The sequence below is a fragment of the Salarias fasciatus genome (assembly GCF_902148845.1).
Source record: "Salarias fasciatus chromosome 7 unlocalized genomic scaffold, fSalaFa1.1 super_scaffold_4, whole genome shotgun sequence".
NCBI lineage: Eukaryota > Metazoa > Chordata > Actinopteri > Blenniiformes > Blenniidae > Salarias > Salarias fasciatus.
The window spans coordinates 17,065,494-17,088,494 of NW_021941229.1; the positions used below are offsets into that span (position 1 = coordinate 17,065,494).

Here is a 23,001-nt window from a genome sequence, read left to right on the forward strand (position 1 = left end):
TAAGAAACGGAACTATTATCTATACCATCTTCCTCTCTGTGATCGTGCTTAACGTTACAACAAAAACAGATTTGTTTAGTCTTTTTTTCTCCTGCACAGGCACAGAAATGCAACAAAACATGACACACTACATCATTGTTTACATGTTGTACATTTGTCTCACAATGAGCCCATTTTCAGGGAACAGTGTGTGTCATCATTTGCATTTGATTAAAGAGGGACCGATATTAAAGTCCTGTGCACATCGTTTTAACAATCTGGGGTCATCTTGTCCGTAAACAGAGAAAAAAAACAAAGCAAAACAAAAAACTTGGCAGTATATTTCTCCCAAATCCCTTGTGGAAGCAATTAATCACCGCCGTACAAGGACGAGCCTTAAAAGATTTCCAGTATTTGCTGAAGTGCCCCCTTGTTCCTAATTATATCTCCCTGCTCGTCCCTCTCATTATTTAGAACTACCCACCAAAAGATGCAAAGCCGAATGGGAACACACACACACACACACACACCAGGCCCCTTCCTCGAAAGAAAATGTTTAATAGCAACTGAATGAGTGAGTTACTGTGCTTCAGTAAAGGCCTTAATGAGGTAATTTTATTAGAAGCGGCTGCCCAGAACTGTTGGAACCAGATGGAGGAAACAAACAGAGAGGCAGCATCGAGAAAATTAGTGCTACCCAATTCATTAATTAATGCATTAGTGCGGGCAGCAAATTAACTGCCCCAAAAAATCTTCTATTCAGTGCAGATTATGATGTAAAAAAAAAAAAAAAAAATACATTGTTGCTCTTCAGCATGATTACAAAACAGTGCAAATTCAATTCTAATGAGGCGAAAGGCACCCCCTTAACATACATCCCCTGTTTCCCCCTCCAAAAGGGGCTTGCTCTTGTTGAGGCCTAAGTTTAAGGAAGTATTGAGAGAGAAGGAGACAATAATGAGAGATCGGCTTGGGCCTGAGTGCTTTATGCGCTGCAAACAGGTAGAGGGGATTGAATGGCTCTCTTTCTGGGACTCCTGGGGGGCCTGTCTTCCCAGCACAACAACACTTGGCCCGGAGAAAAGGGTCCGCTGAGGAGCCCGGCGAGTGAATGGACCTGTGCCGCGGCGGGTCAGACTGAATGGACGCAAGTTCTCCGCTGATTAAAAACTATGTTGTGCCGGTGTGTCCACACATGTGCGCAAACACACACACATGCATAGGGCACGCACAAAAACCCACATGGGCAGCCCTCACCCTTCCACCTCTCCCTCTCATTGAGTTATCTTTACTCAGGCTTTGTCTCCTCTAATTGGAGCTGATGAGTGACTAATTGGTAGCTTTTTTACAACACCCAGTACTTAAGCGATGGCAAGCCGAGGGAGGCAGCATGAGCAGAGTTAATGAGAGGCTTTGCACAAATAAAAAGCTTTAAAATGGGCCTGTTTCACAGAATGGGAGAAAAGGAAAGTTGAGGATATCTTTTGTGTCCTCCACATCTTTCACTTATGTGCAGGTATCTGAAAAGAGGAGGGAGTGGCGGAGGGCACACAGTGGCTGCTGAAACATTGAGCACTTGTGTGCATAAAGGGATCTGTTCTGCATTGTTTGAGGCCCATCGTTTAGTGTGTCTGTTAATAATGAGTAAGGGCTGCTCCTCAAATGAATGTGGCAAAGTCCTCAGCGGACAATAAGTGCCCCCTCGTCCCCGGACCACACTGGACTGGGTCGAAGCAACCTGCAATAAAGGTTTGGTCTCTCCGCATTGTCCGGGGTAAGTATATGGCCCATGTGTGCAGAACTGAGCCAACAAATAAGTGTAGCCAAATATGTTTGGCTGAAATGATTCTGGCAGGAATTGAAATTTGATTTTAATGAGTGTTTGTGTTTATTAAGTGAATGAAAAGGATCGCAAAATGCATATTCTGATGCAAAAAAAAAAAAAGATATTTTGCTGCTTTGTAAAGAGGAATTACAGGTTTTACTTCATGGTGGTGAGAATAAGACCTCGGCGAGTTAAGCTGCGTGACATTTCCTTTAGCATGCTGTCATCTCAGCAGAAATTGAATTCATGTGATAATGGATGGCTTTGTGTTCATCAGGTATGAATAAACACCGTGAGGCAACAGGCTTCATTTAACTAAGCCGTTGCGTCACGCCGTGAGGTGACAGGCCACTCTCCCTTTCCCCCTGATGTGATGTGGGGCAATACAAACATCTCTGCAGCCCCTGGGGGGACTAGAACCACACACACACACACAACAACAGGCATTTGTTTAGGCCTGATGAGGAACGCAAATCTTAGCAAATCAAAAAGTGGCCTTGAATGCACAGATTAACTGCAGATGAAGTCAAAAAATGTGACAATATGATCATCATTTGTTAAATTTAGAAAATAAATTAGGAGAAATTAACAGTTCTTAGCACTTTTGTCAACAGCAGAGGCTCCCATGAACACCTTTCACTGTAAATCTCAGCCTGCTGTCACTTCCAGGCCTCCGGGATTACATTTACGACGGCCTTGTATAATTCACTGGCCAAATATTTGTGCTGACTGATGTGATAGGCCATTCACAGTTTCAGTGACCCATTAACATCCTACAGGTTCCTATTCTTCACTTCTAAATGGATCTATTAGCATTGCTATTCTTATTCAAATCCTTCATTTCCTAACAAAAAGGGCGGTTAAACTCTATAATGAGGACTTCCTCAGACAAAGGACAGAGGCCTCTGTTTTCACTGCAGCTTAAATCCACCAGAAAACCTTCTAGATTACTTCCCTGTCAAAGAGTTATTTAATTCATCATATTATATACAATCATCTGATGTGCAGAGCATTTCATTTATTTAGCTTTTAGTTGGGTCGCTCATTACTTTGTTCCCCTAAATAATCCTGTTATTATTTAATGTGTGTGAATGTGTGCGTGAATGGGTGAATGTGATCCTGCAGTGTAAAGCGCTTTGGTCTCTGCAAATGCAGATGAATAAAGCGCTATATAAGTGTAGTCCATTTACCATTTACCATTTTACCATTAATGAATCAACTCGTGGATGCAATATAATAAAATGCCTCCTTTCCAGAGAAGCATCCCCTGAAGTTTTTCCAACTGTCTCAAAATATTTGTTTTAAAGTAAAGCATAGAACCAGCCAGACAAGAAAACCCCTCTTCGGATTCCTGTCATGGTATTGGTGTTAATCCTGAGCAGACAAACGACGATCATTAATGTTGGAGGCCGGGTGCTTCCTAATAGGTACTGTAATGTACAGCAACTGGATGAAACTCATCCTTCATTTGCAGGATAACGTGCATGGGAGCACGGCTGTTTGCAGGAGGAAATCAGGGATCAGGTAAATTTTTAAATTACAGAGTTTGAATTCTGTAGCTTTCTGCACATCAGTGGCGTTCAACTAGATTTAGTTCAAGGACCACGAAAGATAACCTGTACATGACCACACCTTTACAATGGCTCCCTTTGTCTTTGTGCAAATAGATGTTGTTTTTTTAAACAATACACATCTGCATCTTACAAAAAAAAAAAAGAAGTGTTTTCATAAAATCTGAGCAGGTTGAGATCAGGTGAATGCTGGTAGGGTCATTGTATTTTTTTTTTTTTTAATGATCACCCTTGAAAGCATAATCACAGGTCCTCAGATATGCTGCATCTCCAGAAGCCAAAAGTAGAACCTGGTGAAAGTAAATAGAAAGTGATTAACCACATAATTGTGTCATCTCCTGTCTCCCACTGAGGCTTTCAGACTGCAGGAAAAACACCAGTGTCTCCAAAGCTTTCACTGATCAGGTTCGCAGGTTCACAAGCAGCAACACAGCAGAAGCTTCTTACAGTCTGGATCTTCGGTTTCTTCATCTATACTCTCTATGTGGGGAAATGATTTGTTTGGTTTGGTTTTCCATAAAGCTGCGAGAGGCTCAAAGCTGTTTGGGTGTCAATTACACATTCCAGAGGGTCCACTCAGGCATGAACACTGACAAGTCTAATGTTAAAGAAATACTACTTATTGGGATTTTAGTAGACCTAAAGCTGAGCCAACAGATCCAGGAAGCAGCCACTGAGAAGTAGCATCATTTCACCAATATTTGCATGAAGAAAACACTCCAGTTTTGGGCTTCCAAATAAAGTTCAGACTCAGATAATTTGTTGCATATCAGATGTAATGAATGAAAACTATACGAAATAGCAGAAGACCTTGTTAAAGATGGTTTGATGTTGAAAACCCACTTATGTTCCTTCAAAATTCAGTATTTGTTAATTGTCTTTATCGATAGATGTTGAATATTGTATCAAATTTTTCATAAAGCACCCAAAAAATCCACACAAAAGTAAAAATTTAGAATACTCATCCTTAGAGTCGTCATGTGAATTTCATGAAAAGCAGTTTGTGGTCCCTGAAACAACAATAATGATAGTAACAATGGAAGAGTAAGAATAAGATCAAGATTAAGAATTAAGAATAAAATGACAATAACAATATATGTAATGAATTATATCACTTTAAAAATATAACTTTTGTATTAAATAAAAGCTTTACTGAAAAGAGAACCAACATGTCGACTTGAAGTTCTGATTCAGATGCTGACATTGCGAGCGTAAAAATGGTATTGACAAAAAAAGGCAAAATATCTGAGTAATTTCCAGTCCTATGGAGCTTAAAAGAAGAAAAATTTTAATAATTTAAAAGGAGGATTAATGGTGACAATGAGATATTATTGTTCAGGAATTACACTATGATTAGATGTACTGTGGTCAGCATGAATGGTTGGGTTAGAAAGGATGTCTGATGCCATCAGCACCTCACCCTCAACTACTGAATATCTCTCTGTATTTCAGTTACCAACAGAGTTTTCTTAAACATGTTCATCTAATAGTTAGAATATTCATTTTCAGCATTTGTAGCAAACAAGCTATAACTTACTGGAAAAGATAGCACTTCTACACCACATCAAATCAGAAAGATGTTTACTGCCACCTGAGTACAGCAGAGGGGCGATTTCTTTTAGGATTCTGAGTCAGTATCAAAAATACAATATCTTTGTTTTTGGTTGATGCATGTAATTCTGACCTTGTTTGTGTTATTTTCTGCACTGTCTTATCATAAGAACACTATAAACTAGGAAACAGCAACAGGTGAATATTCCAGTTCCTACCTGCATTTTTTTTCCACTATATGCATAAATATATTGTGAAACTACTTCACTTGCTGTTTTTTATGTTTTTGCTTGATTTATGCAATATTGATCTTGTTTGTCTCTTTTCTGGACACTGGCTGAAGGCATAAAGCATGTTTGTTGTTGTCATAAGAACACTGTAAACTAATAAATAGCAACAAATAAATATCCCAATATCTCAGCTGCATGAATGCATATTTAAAAAATTATTATTATTATTATTATTATTATTATTATTATTATTATTATTATTATTATCATCATTATTATTATTATTATTATTATTATTATTATTATTATTATTATTATTATGTGCATAAAGGCACTTTGTTACGTATATTTTACCCTCCTTGATGAATAATTTTGGCTGATATAAGTGATAATGATCTTGATTCTCTTTTCCTGGACTCCAGCAGCAGTAGTAAGGCAGCAGCTGGAGGCGGCCATGTTGTTTGTTGTTGTCATGGGAACGGAGAAACCTTGCAGAAAGGCCCTTTCCGATTAGTAAATATCACAGTTCCGCAAAATAAGCTTTATTTTTTCTCTTTTTTAATTTTTATTTTTACTTTTTATTTTACTGTTGCGTCTATAGCGCAAACATGGCGTATTTTGCCCCGGTCTGAAGCGGCGGTGCAAACAGTGAGAGAACCGGAGGAAATGGGAGGAAGCGTCGAGATGACAGCTTCCAAAAAGCGTCCAATGAGCGCGCGCCCTGTTGGACCTACAGGCATCCCGTCATGCTCGTGGACTCAGCGCTACGTCAGCAGTGATACCGAAACATGGCGGTGTCCACGGCGCAGCGCCCGGCTGCGGCTGCTCCTCTCTTCATTCTAACTTTTCTCTCGGCGTTTCTCTTCCACTGCGGCGCGGCCGACAGCTCGGCGGGCGGCTCGGACCCGGAGGGCGCTCCCCACCGGCGCTTCGAGTACAAATACAGCTTTAAAGGACCGCACCTGTCCCAGCCGGACGGCAGTATCCCCTTCTGGATCCACACTGGAAGTAAGTTTGTGTCCAGCTGTCAGCATCAGACCCGCCGCTGTGCAGGGACTCTCACCCTGCAGTCTGCTGCTGAGGGGGGGGGGGGGTCGTTTCAGATCAGGGGGGGCTCGAGGCACAGCGCTTTGCTCTGCTCATTCAAAACTACAACATGGAATCTGTAGATTCTAGCTCCACATCATCGATCACTCGCGTTAGATGCATGGTTACAGTCTTTATTTTCCCAAAACCAGACGGTGTGTTCAGGCAGTCGCCTCTGCAGTGTTGAACTTTCCTCTCAGGCCTTTGGATTCTTGCATCACACACAGTGAGCTGTGCTGGAGCTGATATGAACGCTCAGAGGTTGCACTGCCAGCCAGCATTGATTCAGGACTGCAAGTGCTGACTACACCTTCAATAGTGATCAATCAGCCTGAACATCTTTCAATCAGCTCTTCAAATCCAAAAAACATGGAAACTCTCTTTAGATGAGAGAAGCATGTATATGATGCATTTGGTATGATCATGTATGACAGCTACGTAAAAATACACAAAGATCCAGTTTGCAGAAGTCATTCTCATATATTACCAAACTGTTAAATGAATTTAGTGAAACTCATCTCTCTCTCTCCCGTCTCTGTTCCAGATGCTATTCCTAGTTCAGACCAGGTGCGTGTTGCGCCGTCCCTCAGGAGCCAGAAGGGCTCTGTGTGGACAAAAAACAGAATCAACTTCAAGCACTGGGAGGCCGAGGTGACCTTCAGGGTGTCCGGGAGAGGCCGAATGGGAGCCGACGGCTTGGTAAGGAGGGGATGAAACGTCTACATCTCTGTTTGATGTAGAGGGGGGAACCAGTATACAGCTAATCAATGCCTTGATATGAGTCCTACCAACCCTTGAACCGTTCTTTCTGCTATTTTATGAGCACTGATCTAACAGCATAAAACACAGAATAAAAATCCCTCACAATGCTTTAATAAAAGAAATCCTCATGTCGGTTACACATCCATCTTATCATATGAAAGAAATTAAAGCAGCTATTATTCAGTGTAATTGCAGATGGGCTGGGTAGGGTTTGGTATTGTTACAGAGACTCACCTGTTGTTTTTTGTTCTGAGCTAAATGTTTATCCAAGGGAACAAAAAAAAAAGTGAATGACCTGTTGTTATCGCTGAGAGTTCACCTCTGCCTTTATGGGCTGGGCAGGGTTACACTCAAGTTAAGGCCGAAATGTTTTTGCATGTGAAAGGCGTCTTTCCGGTTTCAGGAAGTGTGGTATTTCCGAGAGAATAAATTACAAGCGGTTTGTCGGGTGTCAGAAGAATCGCAACAAATCACTCTCAGCTGGTTTTCAATAGTCCACACCTGTTGAACCTCTACTTGAGACATATCTGTCTTTGCTTCCTGAAGCATTTGAAGCATCAAGCTGTAGTGATTGGTTAGTTCATGAAACCACTCACCCAGTTTCACATATGAGGCCTGCATGTTTGTATAAGATTTAAATACTGAAGTACCAACGCATCTGCTGATCACGAGGCCTGCAGCAGGAGTCAACCAGCGCAAATACAGGAAGTTGCAACACGTCAGTGCAGCTGCTACTGTAGGTCTAAGGGAATTTAGGAAGAGTGCCACGATTGGGCTTTAAAGACACAATTTAGAAATTACAGTACTACGGAAAAAAACTTTCAAACTATTTCTCTTGGCTGTGACTAACACAAGATGCTATGAGAACTGTTATCATCCCACTCTTTCTTTGTCTCGCAGGCCGTGTGGTTCACAACGACACAGGGCCTTGATGGGCCGGTGTACGGAGCTGCTGATCAGTGGAACGGAGTCGGGATCTTTTTTGACTCTTTTGACAATGATGGGAAGGTACGCCCCCACTCTCTGTGTCAAGCAGCCAGTTCAGACTCATTTCAGTTCAAATGTCACCCAGTTTCATCTCAGCTGGGCCTGAACTTTTTACAAAATCCATTATAAACCACTTAAAATCTTTTAAAGAGCAAAGTGCATTCAGAAGTCCCATCTGCCAGTGTGTTTGTCTTTATGAGTAAAGGTCTCTTGCTTCTCAAAACACAGGATTTCTGGAGGCTTTGGAACATTTGAACAAACTCATCACGGTACAGCTGTGACACCAAAAGGTTGTTGACTGTATTGCTGATCCAGAGAACAGAGTTGTTATCAGCTGTTCAGTTTTGGCTCTGTGTTGCATTAAGTCCTCTAATGTCACTGTAGCAGCGCGCCCCTAGTGGAGGAATGAGGAACAGCAGTTATTTTTATTGGAGGGGAAAATACAGTTCAGGGTTCATTTCTTATTTTTACATTTAGTGGGCCACATTAAACCTTTAACTCACTGGCCAGACATTTTCAGCTTTTTATGATGTTTTTTTTCTTTCTTCATATTTAGTTCTGCCTAAAACTTGTGTCTCAAACATGCAGATTAAAGAAGCTAAAAAACATCTTAGCTGTTCAGGATGACCTTTCAAAGGGCAAAAATGGAAAGAAAAAAAATTTCAATAAAAGCAGATAGTCTGATTCTCTTCTCCACTGTTTCAGAGAGCAGAGACGTCAATGCTCATAACTGAAAGAAGTGTCAGCCAACTGGCTGTGTTATTGTGAGAGAAATGACATTATCATTAGAAAATCTGCAGACTGAGTTACTTAAAATATACTAAAGGCTCTGGAAATCCAATTACCTTTGAAGCAACAAGTTTGTCTTGTCTTTAAAGAAACATTGAGAACAGGTAGAACTGCAAGTTGCTTTGTTGTACTAACAAAACGATGTTGTTCAATAGAGATTCTTTAGAAATGAATCATTGTGAGCATTTTTTAATAACTTCTTACATTCTTGACTCTAGAGTGAAAGGAAATAGTGTTAGTTTATAGGTTTTATGGTCTACACTCAATCGAGTGCACCAGCTTCACTGATATTTAATTTGTCTGTATGCGACCCTTGAACTAAAAGAGTGTGACATCTCTGGTTCTAGTGGATGATTTGCTTGAAGGTCGTAGCGTAAACTGCTTGCGATGAAAGAAAGCTGCTTGAGAGATTCCCAACTAAATCTTCTTTCAGTTTTTTTTTTTTTTTTGTCTGTTTTTTATGTGTACACAAATAACACTTCTCTTTGGACGTCATGTAGAAAACATGTCACACATATAACTGTGATTCTCGTGAAAACAAGTTTTTTTCCAGCCTGAATTCTTCAGCTATCACACTTGAATGTTATTTTTGCACAGGTATGGGATTAGTATTTAACAAAGATTACCTAAAACCACTCGAGAAGACAAAAGGATTAATATGTGGATTTGTTTTCTCACTCTTGTCGCAGAAAAATAACCCGGCCATCATCGTTGTGGGGAACAATGGCAAACTTGTTTATGACCACCAAAAGTGAGTAAACACTTCCTTTCAGTTTCCTTCCAGCGTCACCGCAAAGTCAAATTTTTCACTTAAAGAAGATTAGGAATTATGATTATATTTGCTTGGAAAGTAAATAATCCTCTATCTTTCCTAATCTCCCCTGGGCAAGTGAAAGCTTTAAATCACTTTTTTCAGTGCCACTCCAGTTTGACTTAAAGTTGTTTACTGGACTGTTAAATGAGCATCTACAATAACATTTATGTGGTTTATTAAAAAGTGAATTACAGGACTAATTTTGCCTGAAAATGCTGTGTTCGCGCAGTGACGGCACCACACAGGCTCTGGGGACGTGTTTACGAGATTTCCGCAACAAGCCGTACCCCATCCGGGCGAAAATCACCTACTACAAGCAGACGCTGACGGTAGGTGACGCATCCGTGCTCGTTTAGAGCGTCAGCTGTTCGCATATCTGAAGTGTAACGATCAGAGCGGTCAGCTGCGTTTTGTTTCTTCAGGTCATGATCAACAACGGTTTCACCCCCGACAAGAACGACTACGAGTTCTGCACCAAAGTGGACAACATGATCGTCCCCCTTCAGGGCTTCTTTGGCATTTCGGCCGCCACCGGTGGTTTAGCAGGTATCAGAACATAACTGAGCATAACTTATTTTTTGTGACTTCATTGCCTCCCACATGCTAAATCTAAGTTAAGCCCAGACTGTCGGCAGTGAAGCAGATGAGCCAGTTGACATTTAAAGAGTTTTTTTTTGGACCGGTTGAGGTGAGCTGAGGTCAAACTAATCGAGTGCGATGAAAATATATAGAATAGCGACACATTTGGTTTCTCTCTCATTTTTCACCTCAGAATGCAGCATAAAAGATCCATGAGATTATATCTAAAAAGATAACTATAAGACGGTTATAATCGACTCCATATAGATAGAACAGTAAGTCATAGTAGGACATTTTTGTTTCTTAAAGAGAGACTTATAATTTTTGTCTCTGTATTTCAGTCAATTGGACTGAAATTTTAAAGACATGAGAAAATAACAAGGCTTATAATTCTTATGAGTCGTGTGAAAAGCTGTGATATTTACCTGTTTCTGTTCTTCCCTCCATCAGATGACCATGACGTTTTGTCTTTCTTGTTATTCAGCCTCACAGAGCCAGGCGAGGAGCCGGTAACTACGTTTTCTTGCACTTCGCATCACTTTTTTTTCCCAGTGTCGTTCATTTCTGTGTGCAGCAGCCAAGCCTGTGCTCCACACGGCTTTAGCAGAGCCTTTATTGAGTTCACTGAGTTTTTTTTCCTTTTTCTTTCTTTCTTTTTTTTTTTTTTTTTTTTTTGTCTTTCCTATTGAAGCCTCCAGTTGAATCTGAGATCCCAAAAGAGGAGAAGGACAAGTACCAAGAGGAATTTCAGAACTTCCAGCAAGAGCTTGATAAAAAGAAAGAGGAGTTTCAGAAAGAGCACCCCGATGTCCAAGGAGAGCCAAGTTAGTGTTTCTTAACTGTTGAATTTAACTGAAATATAACGTTTTATCTTTATTTGTTTTTATACAATGGAGCATTCAGAGTGAAACAAGAATGAATCAGTTATTTTTCACAGTGCTTGATGAAAGATCTGTAAATTTATCGAGGTGTTAATGTCGTGTTCTCCACAGTCGAGGATGTGTTTGAGAGTGTGAACGACCGGGAGATCCGTCAGGTGTTCGAGGGCCAGAACCAGATCCACCTGGAGATCAAGCAGCTCAACCGGCAGCTCGCCATGATCCTGGACGAGCAGCGCCGATACGTCTCCGTCATCACAGACGAGATCGCCAAGAAGGGGTCTCAGGCCGACCCGGGACAGGTGGGCCGATATGTTTTCTCTCCAAGGTTTAAATAATCTTTAATTCAGTTAAAATGTATTTTATGATACGCTGTGATTGGAAAGGTCAAATGAAACAGTAGCGCTGAAAGGTTAGCAGTTTATAAGTCGGATTATTAAAGCCGAGTCGTCCAGCCAGACATGTTGAACCCTCAGGCCTCCGTGCCGTGTTTGTGTCTCAGCTGCAGTCCACCAGTCAGCTGCTGAACACCGTGGTGGCCACGGAGCAGGAGATTCTCAGAAACCTCAACGACTTCAGGTAAGACGTCGGCGACACTCATGTTTGTGTTTTTCCTAATCACATCCGCGAGTCTCCCAAAACAAAACAAGGGAAATCCTGCAGCTTAAATCCCTCAAATCATATTTAATCTGGGGACGCGGTGGCTGCGGCATCGCAGGTGTCTGCCAGCCCGGAAATCCAGCCGCTGTCACGACGCCGTCCATCGACTAATGAGTCCCGACCACATTCAGAGACACGTGAGCAAACAGGAAAAGGCTCAAACACTCAATGAGATAAACGTCACTCCTTCACTAGTTTATCTCTGCTGGTTGCATCAAATAGAAACAAAGACAGATGAAGACTTGAGAAGCTGGACTCCTTCCAGTTTGAGACATTACGGATTAAAAGAGTGGCATACTGCAGCCATAGCATGATAGGTGTAGTCACACACCGCTGTAATCTCCTTTACCATAAAACTGGGTTTGTTACCCACCGTCAGACAGCAAAATGCACATTGTAATGCTGAGATAATGCAGCTTAAGAGATTTTCTCATGGTGTGCAAAGTCTCATCTGATTGTTTGATTTCCTAAGTAAGCCCGATTAGGTGCACAACAAAGTCATTTCTGACGTTTGAAGATCACAATTTGTCAATAACATATTTGTGCTTTTGAGTTTCTCGGCTAAGGTGCTTGTGGTCTTTAGATACCAAACAGCTTTAAAAACGGCCATAAAGACCTACATCTTCAAATACCCTCCGAGATTAGTGAGAGTCTGATTTCAGCCTTAAAAACAACTGATTATATGAATGATCTCACAACTCTTCAGCTTGTCAACTTGCAGCTATCAATATTATAGGGAAGTTGAATTTTCATGCTTGGATGCTTTTAATTTTTTCTATTTATTTAGTTTTTAATCTAATGACTTGGGCGGCCAAAGAAATCATGTTTCTTTGTGCAACAGATGCATGTTTGATTGTGTCTTAATTTCAACACACCATCTGCATAAAGAATTAATCAACAGAATCACAAGATATTAAAGATTTTATTTGATGTAACATTAATCTCTCTGCCCCATGTATCATAAAAGAATCAAGCTGTTTATATGCCCTAAATCCAGCAGGACATTCAGTCTCAAATGACTTTTTTTTTTTCCTATTGTTGACCTATAACACTCCTCTTTGCTCCAACCACCTGATTGCACCAAGTTCTAGAAATCAAATGTATATAAGAGTGTAATTGTTTAATTTTATTAAATTACATAATTTTAAGCTGATTGACAGGAAAACAGTGGGAAAGGCTCTGCCTAATGTGCTAATGTGAGCGGCTGATCTGTATTACGGTGTTTCTCCCTGACCCGTCTCCTGGAGGCCGAGTTCATGATAGGTCTTCATCAACTCTCAATGAGGGCTTCCCCGCTCGGAAATGGGTCGCTTGTAAGATTAAGACGCAGGGTTTAATAAATGCTCACTTAACTTTCTCAAAGGAGATTTTTTTTTTCCCTCTCTCTCCCCCCCCCCCCCCCCCCTCCCACTTCCTCAAATTAGATTTTGTTTATATGTCATCCCTGTCAGACCTCGGCCATGTGGCCCGAGCAAGAAAAGGCCAAATCTTAGCACCGTTTTGTCCTTATCAGATTAGTAGTCTTTAAATACATCTGTCATGCACAAGCAAAAAAAACATGGTTTGCCGCCAATTGATTTCTGGTCACAATCCCCCTCAGGGCCTTCCGACTTACTCTGCTGGAATTCTCTTCATTCGTCAAGTCACTTTTCCCCCTCCGTAATCGCCTTAGATGTGTTTTAAGGTGATAAGGGAAACTTATTGCTTTGCTCCCTGTAAGTAATCATCTTTAAGAAATTACATTTTGTCGAGAAATGTGATCCCGGCTCCGTTCTCTCCTGGGAATAAAGACTTTGACTTCATTCACTGGTTAAACTGGTACGGATTTCCACATTTCCACATTTCTGAGCTGCTCAGTCGAGCCGAGTGTGGCGCGTTGAGGCAATTGATTTATGGAAGGTTTCATTAATAACTGGAGAGAACGCCAGCCCGACAGAAATCTTCCAGACAGATCATGGCGTGATCAGGATTAGCTTCGTCTTTACTGGACCACGTATTTCATTATGCCAGATCTTGTAACTCTTGACACTTGTCCTGAAGGTTAAGTGTCTTCATCACTCACTGAAATACTTCATTTAAAGGCTATTTCATAGGTCAGTGTTTCTGTTAGATATTTTAAAATTAAAAAAAATTCAACACCAGTATGTGATTTATTGAAATAAATTCAGTAGGGAAAGTAAAACTCACAACAATATTTGCTATTTTATCAGTTAAAATAATATGTAGTGGCCCCGATCAAAAGCAGCAGCTTGCAGTAGCTGTTTGTTTCAATGGGAGCCGACATCAACTCCTTCCTGTGGTCTGTTGATTTGTCCCAGAGTTCTATCAGGGCTAATCGGTTCAGTTGGAAGGAACAGCATCTCTCTACTTTCTTGTTTGTTTTTTTTTTGTTTTGTTTTTAGTTTTTTTATTAATTAAAGTGGTGAAAAGCTAATTTTACTTAACAGTTTCCATTTAAAGCCTTCATTTCCAAAAACTTGCCGTGCTGACCTAAATTTACCAGCACTGATGAACTGCACACTCGTTTCTGATTGTTTTTGTCGGAATGAATTGTAGATTGATTAAGGTTAGAAATCATTTATTCATTTTCCATGAAAAATGCGGGCCATGATGCGTCTGCTGTGAAGTTAAAATGTCTCATCATCTCGGTAATTTGTCCACAAACACGCTTGAGGTTTAATCGAATCCTCATTAGTTTAATATCTGTTTTCATTTAAATACACAAACTTCTGTCTTTGTCAAATCAACTTCATCTTAGAAGACACAAACTTTATGGACAATTAGGTTTATAAATAAGCCAAACCTGTGATGCGTATTTTCCTCTCCCTTTGTTGGGGATGGCACAGAGCTTTATATCCGGGGTAAATGCAGGGAACCACATTTATTTAAAGTGATCATGTAAAAGGTTGAGCTTGTCTGTCAACATTTTTTAATTTCAGCTTTAGCATGATAGCTAGCCTCGCGCGGCTATCCTAATCCAGATCGCGTTCTTCTGTTTCTTAACCTACTGTACTTGTAATCTGTTGTAAGAGCGTGTTTTTATAGGGGATTAATTTAGCAATCATGACCTCTTTTATCAGATGGTAATTTTCTGTTTTTCAAACTTTGAGAATATGCAGTCTCCGGTGAATAGGGATTAAAAGATTAATTTTGGACAATTTATACCACTGTAAATAAACCGTACCGAACAAGCACATCCGGCGCTCGTCGTGTTTCCCAACAAGAATCCCCCCCCGCCACCCCACCCCCTGAATCCACCGCGGCCCTCCGGGAGGCCTTCGGCGGTCATAATGCCCGTCGTGCGGTCCCCGGGCCGCAGGACGTTTAGCTCTTCTGACACTCGCGCATCTTCTCCGTGCCCCCCGCAGAAGCTCATTCCATGAGTCGGTGAAACAGATCGGCATGGCGCAGCAGCCCCACGACCAGGCGGGGGCCGCCGGGGGCTACGAGACCGTCCAGCACTTCAACGACATCAAGGAGCATCTGCACGTGGTCAAGAGAGATCTGGAGCACCTGGTCCAGAGAAACGCTCAGGTAGGGATCAGACTCCAGACTCTCACTAAACAGCAGTTTATGCATCTGAACAAATCACCTTTTTATTGTTTTTTTTTTTTTTTTTTTTTTTGCTTTGTGCAGAGTCCTTCTGAGAAAGTGGTGAAGTGCCCCGAGCCGCCGCCCATGCCTTCCTGCTTGTCCACCGTTCACTTTGCAATCTTCATCGTCGTGCAGTCGGTCCTGTTTTTCTGCTACATCATGTACAAGTAAGACCGAATTCCATCGATCAGTCATCGGTCATGTTCCTGATCATGACGTGCTCGAACCCCTCACTGATTTCACTCCCTCTTTCTTATTTCAGAAGTCAAAAAGAAGCAGCAGCAAAGAAGTTCTTTTGATGAAATTTGTTTATGAAAAGAGGTGTATAAATGAGACTGTCCATTTCCATAATTCTTTCGTTTGTTTGATTTTTCAGATTGTAAGTTATTGTATTTGAAAATTTGGTTTTGCTGAGCGAGCTTGTTTTTAATTGATTGCAGATTTTTAATTTGATCAGTAAAATGTGTGTGAATGCCAGTGCGAGACTTTGGTTTTCCATCATGATGTATCATGTTTCCTACAGTATTTCCTGTTGGCCAGATCCTTAGAATTTGTTTTTGTTTTGTTTTTTTTTTTTTTTTCTAAGCCGGAATCTGCTCCACTTCCACCGAACTGAACTGACAGTAAAACGAACCTGAGTTTTGACTTGTGCTATTTTGTATTAAAAACACAAAACGATGGAGGAGAACGGGGACCGGCTTGTATCTGCATCCGTTGAACTGTTTTGGTTTGGTCCAACATGTCGGAATCTGACATTTCCTCAAAGTGAACAATTCACATAAACAGTGAACACAAAACTCTGACTTCTGATTGCTTTTTCGTTTGTTTTTTTACGAAGCAATCACCGCACACAGATTATCCACGTGGGACCTTTTCTCTGTGAAAGAAAAAAGGCTCATCAAGCCTACACAGTTTGGAGATTCTGCATTTACAACAGTTTTTCCTCATTTAGGGTCCTTAGTTTGTGTGATCTGTACTACATTAAACAAGTTTTGCAAATACAGTGAAGGTGTAACTCCGTGTATTTGGTAACTTTTATTGTGAAGTACAGCTTTGTATTCAATTACAGGTCGAAATATTCTTAAATGCTCTTCTTTAGATCAAAACCAACTCCCTGAAGTAAAAGGAGTTGTACATTCATTGAATATGACGGCTTGTGGACAAATCAGCAGGTTTAAAATTCACCACCAGCTGATCATGTCGGTGTGACACCGGAGCATCCAGAGAATACACACACACACACACACTCCACAGAGGCAACATGCAAACTCCACAAAGATCGTGAACTACTACACAACTGTGTATCTGAATAACACGTTGGCATGACCCCAATGTTAGCAATGATCGATGTTTCCAGTTGTATGTAAACATTTCTGAGATGTTGGAGGTCTCTGAGACGTCGGCGCGAGCCACAGGTTCCTCACTGAGCCTGGAGACGCGGAGACGTGACGGTGGCGAAACGAAAGAAGAGTTGTCTCCGCCCAACTCCTCATCTTCCTGTCAATCATCTCCTCCATCCGAACAATGGCACTGCATGAGGGATGGCTTCACGAGGATAAACAGCACTGTAATCCCGCTTCTCTCTCTCTCCTCTCTCTCTCTCTCTCTCTCTCCCTCGCTCTCAGCAGTGTAAGCTGCACAGGCCGGCCCATCCTCCTGTACTAATATGATTAAGCAGCAGTGGGCAGAAGCAACATATGCATCGTCGCAAACTTAAGGACGCCCGGCTTCAGACTCACTTTTGTTGCTGCTTTGAGTTTTTTTTTAAGAAGAAAGCGCAAAGTGTGAAAAATATTGGAATAAAAGCAATATTCACGAAAGTCTGCGTGATTTAAAAATAGAGAGAAAACAGGCCATCTGCCTCTTAGTATAGTGAAGCAGGGAGGATTAAATCCAGATTATGGCCGGGGCAAAACGTGTGCGTATGTGTGTGTGCGTGCGTGCGTGTGTGTGTGTGTGTGTGTGTCTGTTGCATGTCGTCAGTGTGTCCTTGGCTGCACACACAAGCAGCAGGTTAGCTACAGAGCTACCACTGGATTTGACAGCTACAGGAAGTCAAAGCGAAAGAGGAGCAGCAACAATTTTTATCTAGAACAAAAAGAAAAAAAGCCTACGTCCTCCTCTGAGTAAACTCTCACAAGACTCAAGATGGCTTTTTTGATCAAGAGCATGATCGGTAACCCCCTCTCAGGAATGGGGCTCGGTGGCGGGGGTGACAAAGAAGAGGAGGCCACCCCCTCAGATCCAGCCAAGGCGGCGGGGATGACGCGCGAGGAGTATGAAGAGTACCAGAAACAGTTGGTGGAGGAAAAGTAAGTAACAGCACTGAGAGTACTCCATTTTGAATCCATGCCACCGGCCCACTGACAACAGTCTGGCTGTGGAGTGAATAATCTGACCTTGACAAGCTCTTTTCCCTTTCATCGCACTCTGACAATCATTCCCCCCGTTTTGTCTCGACGATTATCTTCATCACGCACGTCTGAAATCACCTAAATGTGCTCTGTGTTTGGTCTCTCGCAAGTTTACGACTGTCTTTTTAAAACATCATCTGTTGCTGAAGGTCACAGCAGAGCTTCCACCATACTGCATCTCTCCTGGGTTTTTTTTTTTTTTTTTTTTTTCCCTGCACTTTTTCTACACAATAATCCACTCAGGCTAAATGTTATGCTGGACCTGGATCAATAATCTCTTGTAATCTGCCATCTCTTTCTGCAGCAAGAACGGTTATTGTGCATATTTTGGACTCACTTTCGAGTTTTTTTTTATACCGAATAACTCAGAAACAACAGTTTCATTTGAATGTAACAATGTCATCTGAAGGCAAATGGGGCTTAAAATCAATGATTGCTCTAAAATAGTTTTCCAGTAGTCATGCACCCTGCAGTTTTTTGAGAACAAATTGTATTGTCACTGTATTAACAAAGAAATATCAGGGCAAATTATTATTCCACTATTCAGCCTCTTTACTAGCATATTTAAATACTTAATTCTGTTTTAAACACTGCGGCTCACTAAGAGCTGAATATAGTGATGAGTTCATCCTCTGTCCAGTCGCCAAGCCTTGATCACAGCGGAGTTGTTGTTTCTCTGCAGTTCAAGTCGTGGAGTCTTGGCTTCATTTCAAATCTGCTTGACTCAGTCTGACCCAGTAATCCCATCTTTAATTGGCTGAGGGAAAGTACGTGGGCATCGCATTGTCAAATACTCCAAAGTGACTGGAAAAACAGTGGTGACGTTCACAGCAACAAGGAAAACCGTTCAGTGTGGAAACACAACTCAAACAGCAAAATATCTTAAAATGGCGAAATCAGCACCTCACCCAATCAGATAAAAGCTAAATATTGTTATGGAATGGTATAACACATTGCTGCAAATTCATCTCTATACTTTCCTCCATAATATGGGTCAGAGTATCAATTAGTGAGGATTTATAAACCACAGTGTGTTCAAGAAACTTCAAGTGAAAAATTGTATTAAAGGCCATCATATTGTCTATATAGAGATTTTCTATATACAAAATCTGTTAAATTCTGCTACAGCTACATAGTTATACTTGTGATACTATCATGGGAAATAAAATTTGAGTTTTCAAAAACTTTCTTGATGAAGATGATACAATTATAACCAGCAGAGATATATCAGACTGTCAGTGTTACAGAGTTCAGAGCCTTTGAAAGGATGATCTTATTCAAGATTATTTCACTTGTTATCTCTGTTATACTGCCTATGAAAATAATACAATGTTAAAAGTTCCTAAAAAAAAAAAAAAAAACTTTAACAAGAAACTAATCCAATAAAATTGGATTAATTCTGTCAATGACTGACCAACGATTTCCAAACCAAACTGAATGCCAACAAACCATCTCAATAATGTTTTGAGAGAAGAACAGATGGAAGGTAATAGAAACTAACATTAAGTATTTTTGTGATCAAAAAGCTACAACAGACCTTTTTGTGTGTGTGGTTCTTCTACAGGATGGAGAGAGATGCAGATTTCCTGCACAAGAAGGCAGAGAGGGCGACGCTCAGGGTGTGTCTCAGGGAAAAGTACAGGCTGCCAAAGGTAAGATAAGACTCCAAAATGTTTTGAATCAAGTAAATTCATGATCTTGAAGGTGATTACTTCAAAATGGGGTCTTGTGAACTGCGAGGGAAGCACTGGCAGCTGGGTTCCAGGTCAGAATAAAGTCATGTGACCATGTTTCTGAGGGTCATGTGACCTTAACAGTGACCACATGGCCAATGGTCAAACAGACGCTTCCTCACATCAAACCCTTTTTTTTTTTTTAACAATTCATGAGTACTCCATAAAACTTTGCCAAATACTTGTATTATACTACTGTAAAGCTGTTTAGAAAATGTCTAGAATAACTCATTTGGGGCAGTGGTGGCCTGGAGGTCAGTTTGGGGCTGGGCCAAATCAAACATACAAATCATCATAATACACTGTGGCTCAAAGAGAAATATTCTGTTATAAGTTGAAAAAAAAAATCCATTAAAACTCTTTAGACTGTGTTAGTTTTAAATAATAACTAGAAGATGGCACTCAGAGAGCGCAGACCTCCGCCACAGCTCAAATCAGTCACCAACAACAATAAAAAATTCCTGGATCCAGACAGTGATCCGGATCATCACCAAAATTTAATGAATTCTAAGTTAGCCCAAGGCCCACCTTTCCAGAAAAGTTTTATTGCAATCCGTCCGTAACTTTTTCCATAATGTTGCTAACAAACCAACCAACCAACAAACCCAAGTGATTACATAACCTCCTTGGCGGAGGTAATCAAACATATCAAACAGTCCTCTAAAGTAAGCATAGTATATCTGTATGGATCATTTTGTGCGATGTGGCTCTTTATACAAACACTGTTCATGGACTTTAAGCAGTATAATTATTCATTATTTGTACACTACCCTGCTCGGCCGCATAAAAAGCCTGGAGCAGACGAGAAGATCGGAGTTTGATGACTGAGCTCTCAGGTAGAAATAGCTGCTTCACGGTTGATCTCGGTGATCCTGGCAGCTGCAGCCTGAGCAACAGGAGGCGGGAGGCCATGACGGTAGATTAGCGAGGACGACACTCGGCCAGCGTCCTGGAAACGTTGGCCTACGCATCCCATATTGCACCTTGGGTCTTACAAAGCCAAATGCCACTGAGCAGGTGTCCTGGGATCATTAGGGAGCTCTCAGCTGTGTGAACTGGCTCTGTCAGACAGCATCTCCTTCAGGGATCTAGAGACGGGGCGACCGGATTTCAAAAGAGTCTTAAAAGAGTCATAAACTGAAATGGAGGGAGCACAGAAGGTACGTTGAGCTTTTATTTAAGTCACTAAAGCCTCCCAATCCTGTAGATGAATGTAGTGGTGAATTATTAAACTAAAGAAGCTTATGATGAACTGTTTGTGCTTTATGGAAAAGCAAAGTCAGTCTTTATTGGAGGCCTTCTAGTATGATGATTTAATTAATCTCAATACAGCGACGACCTTGGCTGCTGGAGGTATTTCTAATAATCTCTTGCGAGAGACGTGCCATTGTTCGGTGATGTGATTTAAACAATGGGTCCATTTCTCTCTTTTAAATTAAAACCGCACAAAGATGACGATGACAATAACTGGTGAATGTAATTATTTCTTTGCAAATGGTGTTTACATTGCACATTAGTCTGAAAGGGACCAGATGACAAAAGAAAAAGTGTCTTTCTCGGAGCTCATAAATGCGTTTGAATGGGTTTTCAACAACAACTGCAAACAGAATCCTTTCTTTTAGGTGCTTGCAAACAGCGAAGTACACATTCACACATATCACTGGAACAAGTGTGCGGTTTAGTGCAGTATGTAAGGAAACAGGAAGTTTGTGAGGTTCATCTAATGGAATTAGGGTCTCATGCGATGCTATAGAAGATATCTTTAGACCGTGGTTGGGATTCAGAGAGGAGAGGCTAAAGCAGGCCTGACATAATCCCACAGATTGAAGTTTAAAGTAGTCACAGTGCAGTGTCTATTGCACGACTATCCCACATGTCGAGCGACGAGACTTAGTTTGTTGTGAAGGCTTTACATTTAGCATTATTTTTATATTAATATAGAATTGTGGACAATAAGCCCATGGGAGATACTTGTCTAAATTACAAAATATGGAAAAGACAGACAGCAGGAATATCCTCGAGTGCAATCAGATGAACGTGGATTAAGACAGATCCTGGAGATTGTCTCTTTCCTGCTTCATATACGTCGACATTTTGACATGAACCACTGATAAATACAGTTAAATTGAAATATTTCATCTCTTGAAATCATAAACATATTTAAAATATTGTGACATTTTCAACAATTCAGTATTTTTTTAAGTTTGCATTTATTTGATTTTGCACTTTTTGACAAACTACGCAAATAAATATATGTTTGTGAGTCCAGTGCAGCAGTGGAGCCAAAAGAGGAAACCAGGCAGCCAGGCATCTTGTTAATCCTGTAATAAGCCTTTAGGTTGTTTACTTTGGCACGTAATAATTAGCTGAAAACACATGTAAACATAAGAGGGGAGAATGGAGCACTTCCTCTGCCTGAGAAAGACGACAACATTGAGCGTGTGTGTGTGTTTTTGTTATTGTTGTTTAAACCAACAATGTTAATTTGACGACAAAATCCAGGATCAGATCTGTTACACACTGAGATGTCCTTCACTTTAACTTACTTACCTGAAGATATGGTGAAATATAAACTGTATGACGGTTTGATGTCACTGACACACCACCCTCTGCTGTCTCCCCTGTCCCGCCGCCGCCGGCTCCCGCAGAGCGAGCAGGACGAGAACATGATCGAGATGGCCGGGGACGACGTGGACGTGCCGGAGGAGCTGCTCAAGATGGTGGACGAGGACGCCACGGAGGAGGAGGGCAAGGACTCCCTCATGGGCCAGTTTCAAAACTTGCAGAACATGGACATGGACCAGCTGAAGGAGAAGGCGGCGACCACGGTGACCGAGCTGAAGAGCAAAGCAGAGGAGAAGTGCTCCGTCATGTGAACGGCCCGCCAGACGCCGGGGCGTTGTGTGTTTGAATGGCGACGAGGAGAGAAGCGAGGAAGACGAGTACATGAGTTCCACCACCTCCTGGGATGTAAATGACCAGGCTGTGTTAAAATGTGAATGATTCAGTCACGCTGTCCAGTCATTTGCTTTCATAGCAGTCACTGTAGAGACAACATGTAAGTGAAATACATGAGGCTGTAAAGTTTACTGATTGATTTACAAAACACGACTGAAATAAAATTCCCCCCAAAATATACGTGAAGGGTGCCCCGTCTCTAACTTCCTGTATGTTTGTTTTGTTTTCTCTTGTCAGATGAATGGTGTAGAAATTGATTTTCCTTCTCACGTCTCTTCCATATGGTCACAACTTCCACAAAGCTGAAGCTTTCGTTATTTGTGATATGATGTCAATTCTTTTTTTTTTTTCTCATGTTTGTCATAAAATGAGACAAATTCGTCTCCAAGCGTGTGTTTTTCAGTCAAATATGTACGAATATATCAAGACCTTCGGATAGAAAACCAGTCCTGCTTACCTTCTTGTTAGTTCCATGAGCATAGAGTTTTCTGTATGTGGTGTTTAAATTAATGATGGTATTTAGTTTGATTATTTTTCTCTTGTGTTACTGTCAAAGCAGGTCATCATTTCACGTTTGGACATGTTATTGCA

At 41.1% G+C, this 23,001-nt stretch overlaps 2 protein-coding genes and 1 non-coding gene across 3 annotated transcripts; all 3 read left to right on the forward strand.

Moving 5' to 3' along the window:
* Positions 1-5,929: 5,929 nt before the first annotated feature.
* On the forward strand, positions 5,930-16,314 carry lman1 (lectin, mannose-binding, 1). The gene is made up of 13 exons (XM_030085411.1): positions 5,930-6,164; positions 6,787-6,941; positions 7,905-8,012; positions 9,470-9,531; positions 9,824-9,923; positions 10,017-10,140; positions 10,624-10,682; positions 10,865-10,997; positions 11,166-11,353; positions 11,554-11,630; positions 15,080-15,245; positions 15,348-15,472; positions 15,568-16,314. The coding sequence occupies exons 1-13, from the start codon at positions 5,945-5,947 to the stop codon at positions 15,602-15,604; spliced, it is 1,554 nt and encodes a 517-aa protein (XP_029941271.1). The 5' UTR covers positions 5,930-5,944; the 3' UTR covers positions 15,605-16,314.
* On the forward strand, positions 13,937-14,070 carry LOC115383547 (small nucleolar RNA SNORA2/SNORA34 family). The gene has a single exon (XR_003930714.1). It is a non-coding gene; the product is annotated as a small nucleolar RNA SNORA2/SNORA34 family (small nucleolar RNA).
* Positions 16,315-17,221: 907 nt separating the features above from the next.
* cplx4a (complexin 4a) lies at positions 17,222-22,354 on the forward strand. The gene is made up of 3 exons (XM_030085016.1): positions 17,222-17,617; positions 19,284-19,371; positions 22,101-22,354. The coding sequence occupies exons 1-3, from the start codon at positions 17,454-17,456 to the stop codon at positions 22,326-22,328; spliced, it is 480 nt and encodes a 159-aa protein (XP_029940876.1). The 5' UTR covers positions 17,222-17,453; the 3' UTR covers positions 22,329-22,354.
* Positions 22,355-23,001: the final 647 nt, after the last annotated feature.